We start from the raw sequence: 7928 nt of genomic DNA, 5'->3' as shown, positions 1-7928 counted from the left end.
TTGTCAAAATAGACAGAATGAAAGAAATGTGGCCAACTTTCTGTCGGTCGACCTCACCTTCACGCCCGTTTCTATCCTCCCAAACATTCTCTCCTAAGGGGAGTCATGATTGTAATATTGTGACCGAGCTCGATAGCTGCAGTAGCTTAGGTGCGTCCAGTATTCAGTATTCGGGAGATTGTGATTTCGAACCCCACTGTCGACAGTCCTGATGATGGTTTTCCGTGGTTTCCCATTTTCACACCAGGGAAATGCTGGGGCTGTACCTTAATTAAGGCCATGGCCGCTTCCTTTGCACTCCTAGCCCTTTCCTGTCTCATCGTCGCCATAAGACCTATGTGTGTCGGTGCGACGTAAAGCCAATAGCAAAAAAGAAAAGAAATATTGTAATTTTTAACCCAACAAAATCGGATTTTAAATTTCACCTCAAATAGTTCCCTAATTCTTCCTCTTTCAAATTCCGTCATCAGTTTTGTCCTAACGCCTTTTTAAAGCTCTGAATTTAGGATTTAAAAGGTAGTGCGGTATGTATAGAGCAAGCCCACGCCCCTTCTCTGATGCTGTCAGACGTTTTCAGCTCTTTGCGTAGTATAAAATGCTCCTTGCGACAGAGTTCTTATCAGATTCACCTAAAATGTTCAGGAAATGTTTCGATATGTACAGGAATTAAAAACAGTTCTGCATTTTGTTATCAGTTGAAGATTAGCTTCATATTTTTGCCCCTATAATAGCACTAAACTATATTTTTACCTAAATCAAAATTTTAAAAATGGTATCTCCAATAGTTTACATCTGACTGCAAAATCCAGAGGTTTTGTTAACTCTATGAGTATTTTTGACAACTTTGCCAAATTACAGGACAAAACAACGAAAAGTTACCACAAGGAGCACTTTCCATGCAATAGGCCTATATGAAAATATAAATTATTTGTTAATAACATTGCATCACATTAACCAATCAATTCCAAGTTTCGTGTGCTTGTGCTTTCAATTTGGTTATGATATGTGGTAAATTGTAGAAGTTAAAAATTCCAGTCACGCTCCCCTTAGCTAGGCCCTATATACTTCCAGCCCCGTCGTTATCAGGTAGTAATCTCATTTTGATTAGTCAGTGGCTCTGTTTACGTAATTAAAAGCATTATTCACGCAGAGGAAAGGTGTTCGATATTTTACACTTTCTTCCTTAGAATCCTTTCGATCCCACTGCTATTAGGCTATAGTTTCTAGTTCTTGTGGCAAAAATTAATTCCCTTTATTTTCTTACAGAGGGAATAGTCTACTGTGGCTAATAGGAGTTAATATTCACTTCTTTATTTCATTTGCAGGTTGGTAAATAAGGCAAAGTCTCTTCTAAGTAAATTTTGGACATTATTTAATTTATTTTCGTCATTTTTCCAACTTTTTTATATCGTGTTTAGGCATAATTGAGTGCATATTTCCAGAAATGTTAGGTCATATAAATCCGTAACCGAATTCTTCTTCTCCTTCTTCTTCTTATTCTTCTTCTTCTTCTTCTTCTTCTTCTTCTTATTATTATTATTACTATTATGTGCGTATGAACCCAATGGATCACGCAAAGCTCTAACGATTCTTTTTCTGAGTTGCCAAACAGCTCTCATCCTTTCTCCGTGGATCCTTTTTCGTTCTTCTGTCCACTTTGCTCCAGTCTTCTTTTTCACTTCGTTCTCTGGTTGCACTTTCCATCCGTAAGAATTTTTTCCATAGAGGTTTCTGTCCGCGGTGTCAGTTGAGCTCATATGGGCTTTTTCCAGATCTTTCTTTACTTCCAGTACCCATGGATTATTGTTTAGATGTTCTATGTAGGTGAGAATCTTGTGTGTCAGTCTACTTGCCGGCAGTCTGCGGACGTGTGTATAAAATTTCAGACGTCTTTTGCGGATGTCTGCTGCAATGTTGGAAAGCTCTTCTGTCACTTTGCGTGACCTCAGGGTAGAAGCATCTTCTGTTTTTCGCGGGCCGAGGATTTTCCTCAGGAACATTATTATTATTATTATTATTATTATTATTATTATTATTATTATTATTATTATTATTATTATTATTATTATTATTATTAAACTCCATCGTGTTGCTAACATAATGTACAATTTCCTTTACTGATTTACTGAATTTGAAGTATCGAGAAGTACGCAAGTTGAATATTTCCCATATCCGCACCTGTGTCCGTCTCACTGGTGGTTTTGCGTTAGATGAAAGAGGTTAGTTCTCTTATTTCGAGGTTTGTTGTCATTGTACACTGAGTCAGGGAAAAGGATATGTTTTCTGTACAGTGAATGGACGGAAAATGGAGTGAGTTCCTTACTTTCAATAGTGAACTAGCAGTTGCATTAGCCTCATGTCCACGTCACCTCGCAGCCACTTGCTATGTAGGCCTAAATGTGATTTCCAAGCGTGCCGCCTCACTTGCAAGCTCGCCATTGGTTGCAATTAAATATATGTCACCGCCCAGTGGGGTGTGGTCTCCCTTATCTGCTATTGGCTGCTCTGGGTGGGGGAGGGGAGGGCGTGGTTTATCACGCTACGGTCCAGATGCCGACTCAGATGAGGCAGACAGTGTCACTGACAACTGGATATGTGAGGAGATGACTAGAAGACAGTGTTGGCTTTGCTCTTATTGGCACATTACGATCCTACTGTTTTCCTTTTGCCATATTGTCGGACTTACCTGAGGGTGAAGATGTTTCGTAAGCCTGTTGACAAGTGGTTCTGCCGAATTCCAACTCCGCTAGTGATATGTGTGACAGTTTGAAGACTTGAAACCGTAATTAGAAGCAATTTAAATTGTCAGCTGCTTAATAAACTGGTGACGTGTATTAAATCGTGCAATTATCTTGGAACTTTATCAGTGGAAACTCTAATAAGCCTTCCTACTTGATATTATTTCTGCTTAGAGGCAAAAGGTTTACAAAACTGTTCAGTGAAACAAGTGTCAGAGTTAGCGATTTTTATATCCTTCAAGATTTCAAGATTATAAAACTATATTAGAAAAGACAGGAAGATGTGACGTTAAATCTAGTTTGTTCCGTCAAGATTGAAAGCATAACAAGCATGTTATAGGTAATAATAATACGACAAATAAAAATAATATGACTAGCTCTTGTCAACAGATAGATTTGTCAGTGATATCAGAAACAACTAATTGCATCGTGTCTGATTTATAATATTACTCAACGGGTTATTTGTTTTTGAGTTAGGGTAATGTTTCTGAATGGAAATATTGTTGATGAATGATCACTATGAATCTTATTATGAAGTGAACCTTACACAATGAGTACTTCGTCGGCTATGCATGGATCGTCAACGAAAGACACATCGCCATCAAGAGAGTCGTCTGCACGTTCATCAGCTCCTGCCACATCAACGCCAAACTCCACTTTTATCAAGCATAAAATATCGTTTAGTGTCGATTCTTTGCTGTCCTCATCAACGACCAATAGGAGTTCTAACAATGGCGGTTCTAACAATGGGGTTGAGATAAGACTTTTTGGCGGGAATAGCAGCGCGGTTCCTCAGCCCGCTGATGAGGACTCGGAGAGGTCGAGCAGTGTGGGGAGGCCGGACTGTGATGAGGATGTGGAGGAGGCACGAGCCACCCCTGAGGACGTCATGGATGACGAAGAGGAGGAGGTGGATGTAGATGACGATGATGACCATGGTGATGTTTATCGTCGTCATCATCAGTATTATAACAGTGAGTCTCGGTCGGGTGCTGGATCAACGTCACCACAACCTCCTCCAGAGGATGATGTGACAGCTACACCGCCACCACCACCGCTCATGCCTAAACCGCTGCATCCTCCAGGACTTCTAGAGGGGCTGCATCACTCAGGAGGAGCTGGAGGATGGAGTTTCCCTCCAGGACTAGCGGCTCAGTTTGCCTGGATGCCATCAGCTGCAGTCTACAGGGCCGGTGCTCCTAGTAAGTACGCTTTCTTCCTATTCTTATACATATTTTATACCCGTAATGGAAATTCGAAGTTAGTAGGCCTATATGTTAATCTTTATATTAAATAATTTTAACAAATCTGATATTTTTCCGAAGATATCATTTTTTAGATAGTTTTAACTATCAAATGTTGGTCGTTGTTAATTTTTAGGTGGAAGGAGTACGGCTTTACTGAGATAATATAACATTTTAGAAGGAAGTATATAAGTTAATTATAAAAGAACACACGACTCCAATTATCAAAACACCCTACTGTATCACTCATTAGTTAATCTCTTAGAAAGTTTTCTTAGTATCGGTAATATTCTTCCTCCCTTCTTAGAGTTCATTAAGACATACAGTACGGTTGGAGTAGAGCGGAGAGCATAATTTCAATAAATTGAACCCATGCAACAGTGTATTTCAGCAGCCATCAACTCACTCCAACTATATTTCTGGGATTGTGTGCATAGCCTATTGTTTAAGCTTGGCCCCATGTAATGACATCTATGTTTAGAAATGCATTAATTTATTTGCTCATTCTCAGTCTTTCTCTCAAGACTCCCAACGGACTTGGATTAGCCTATTGAACGAAATGCGATGATAAAAATAAAACAATTATATGTCACCGCCTGACCACAGATCAAAGTCTCTGAAATGCGTAGTCGAGTAAATAAATAATAAAATCTGACAGGTAACGGTTTTCTTCTGTTTCATAAAATAATATATTTCCAGGAACAGATTACAAACACACTTGTTCTGGCAGCGGACGAACAAATAATGAACAACTCAGTAGCAAAAACAATTTTAAGAACGACAAAAATCAAAATCGAAAGTTGTAGAAATATATGTATACAGACGAGCCATCCTTGGAAAAGTTGAATTTTATCCCCCATATTTTTTTAATTTTTATTTTTAATTTTTTTTTGCTAGTCGCTTTACGTCGCCCCGACACATATAGGTCTTATGGCGACTCTCTCATATTGATGGATATTTTAAAGTTTAATAACTCTACTCTAATAACACCCTGTTGTTTCATTCGTAGTATCAAACTCGCCTTTCCTTTTAAGCTTCTCTTGCCTATTCCTTACTCTACTATAGACAATAACATGGAACATCTAGCTACAATTAAAATAACAAGTCTTTTGTAGACTACAGTATTTAGAGAAACATAACTTTTCCATTAACAACTCAGAATGTAAGTTGACACATAACACACCAATATTCTTCACAGTTAGTTTTAAAACATGGAAATGTTCTTTCATCAAGATCATATTTTTTAAAGTACAAGAACAACAATATAATGGCACATGAGCTTAGTTTGATCTACAGTAATGCTGAATGTGGCATTCGTATCTATTGTCTTTCGGACTCCTGTGCTCCATCCGATGCAGCTTCGATAGGCTGCAATTAAAACATATTCCCCAGCAATACATGTCGTATTCTGTTTTTACAAACTCATTACCGAAGACGCATGGCACATGAATCAAGCTCTCAAGGGATTGGCTAAATGTAACTGAAACTGAAAATAAAGATTTTTGTTTATTATAATCGACGTGGTACTGGTGTTACAGGGTTAAATTTAATCTGAACCTTGACAGAGCAAACGACCTTGTCCCTATATAAATTGCGCGGAAGTAAATTGTATTCGTATTTTAGTCTCGAGGACATTTACAGTCAACTACTGCTTTTAACACCTAGTTGATGATCTTTCGCATCATTTCATTTCTGACTGAGTTTCCTTTTCCTTGCCCAAATATGATGTAGTACCCGCATAGGCCTAGAAGGTAATAATTTAAATTAGTCTATATTACTATTGTATCTAAATAAAAAGAAACATCTTGTGCCATTCTCCTATAGGACTTTCGAAACTCAAAGCAAAGAAAATAAATGTAACTTCATGAATTTTTCTAATATGCTCAAGTCAAAAATATATTTTCAGTCTTTGAGGCAGCAAATTCTTGAATCTCTAACACATGTTCTGAATTTACAACAATCTACAGGAAACCTTTTTTCCTTTTATTGATCGTTCCACTGCTACCCAGCGGACTCAGGATTCACTATAACTTACTCAGTACACTCGCCTAATTCGTAGACTATAATATAAATAAAATGGAAAGTAAGCGTTGGCCTACAAAATAATGTCAGTGAAATGCAGTAGCGTAGCCAGTATAGACCGAGGGGAGGGGATTCATAGTTACGAAACGATGACAGTACACAATGAAGGTGTGGTGCGCTCATGCATGACACTGTCCGTCTTCGTGGCTAAATGGTTAGCGTGCTGCCCTTTGATCACAAGGGTCCCGGGTTCGATTCCCGGCGGGGTCGGGAATTTTAACCATAATTGGTTAATTCTACTGGCACGGGGGCGGGGTGTATGTGACGTCTTCATCATTTCATCCTCACCACGACGCGCAGGTAGCCTACGGGTGTCAAATCAAAAGACCTGAATCTGGCGAGCTGAACTTGTCCTCGGACGCACCCGGCATAAAAGCCACACGCCATTTCCATTTCATAAGGACACTGATACAAGTGAATTATGTTGATATTGAGATTTCAGTACACTAAAATATCGTACATTAAAATACAGAATATGATCAATGTCAACAGTTTTACAGCGAATGGTAGGTTATGTTCAGTTTACAATCAAAAATTCTAATTTCGAGGCCTCTTAGGAAATAGATTCATCAGAACTGTTGGTTTTACAATTATGTCCCTGAAAGTTTATTTAGTTCTTTGTTTACAGTTTGTTTTCATTTTCTTGTTGTAAAAATTCCGCGAGGGTTTCTAACCCCCAGTAATCCCTCCTCCTGGCGACGCCCTTGGTGAAATGTCACTTATGAGTGAGAACTGGGATTGTGATATAAAATTAGACGTGACTTCCTAAGGACAATAACGAGGATGTCATCTCTGAGGCTTGTAGGTAATCCGTAGTCGTGGAAAAAGTTATCAATGACTTCAGAATTGCACCACGTGTACAGTAAAGCATCCGGTAGAAGCTACACAGTAACAGTTAAAAACTAGGGGCCATATTATTATTATTATTATTATTATTATTATTATTATTATTATTATTATTATTATTATTATATCTTAAACGTCGTTATTTTAATCTTAATTACATAGCCTATCGTCTGAAGTTTCTAATGTTGCTATAGGCCTAAGTAAGTTACCTGCTACTGCGGTTGTACGTTTCAATTTAATACTCCCCTTATCTAAAGTTGTCATGAATTATTTCAGTAATTCAAACTGTATAATAAAGTCATTCACTGTATTAAATCAATTTTACTTTGAATTTTTTTCAGACACTTTACTGTAGTAAAGATAGTCTAGTGCGATAAATGCATGTTTATTTATAGCTCTTGAATACCCTCCTTTGTAGAGATCCCTTTAACTTGGACATGGAATTTTATAGTTTATGTAAGTTATGTATATGTGTGTGTGTTTATAATAAGCATGCAACTCCTTATTTATTTTTTGTAACAGTAATTAAAACTGGCCAAAGACAGTTGAATACGAAGAAAAAACAGAATTACCTCCAAAAATGAGAATAGGTGATATATCGCTGTTCTAGTTCAATAAAACTGTAGTAGCCTACATGCGAACATTAGATTTTGAGGTATGCTACAGTAAACATGAAGATATAGCATAGTTCTTCCTCTGTTTGGTTTGATACTAAGACAACTTGGATTCCAGTTTGCTCAAACTGCTTGTACTTTTTCTATAGCATATAGGCCTAAACTAAATGTTTAAATGCTCTTACCTCAAAACGATCCTGTTTAAGATGTCTTTATATTATATTACAGCAGTGATATGATATGATCCGAAGTATAGGCCTAGGCTACTAATTATTTTGGTGCAACTCAATGACACTCAAAATCAGTAACTTAACTTACTACACGTAGATATCCCATTCTTTTTTTTCCCGACTATTGTCTACAGTTCGGACTTGAGGAAAAAAATCTGAAATATTCATACATTT

The 7928-nt window shown here is 37.6% G+C and overlaps 1 protein-coding gene across 1 annotated transcript in view; it reads left to right on the top strand.

The window, feature by feature from the left end:
* The first annotated feature begins 2605 nt into the window (after positions 1-2605).
* The window catches only part of LOC136877095 (homeobox protein GHOX-7), a 162326-nt gene continuing 157003 nt past the window's right edge, over positions 2606-7928 (top strand). The window contains exon 1 of the mRNA XM_067150912.2: positions 2606-3940. Coding sequence (XP_067007013.2) covers positions 3289-3940 — 652 coding nt within the window. The 5' untranslated portion in view covers positions 2606-3288. The remainder of the gene's footprint in view (positions 3941-7928) is intronic.

This window comes from Anabrus simplex, chromosome 7 (genome assembly GCF_040414725.1).
Source record: "Anabrus simplex isolate iqAnaSimp1 chromosome 7, ASM4041472v1, whole genome shotgun sequence".
Lineage (NCBI taxonomy): Eukaryota > Metazoa > Arthropoda > Insecta > Orthoptera > Tettigoniidae > Anabrus > Anabrus simplex.
The sequence above is the reverse complement of the archived record's forward strand: the minus strand, read 5'-3'. Positions and strand labels throughout refer to the sequence as shown.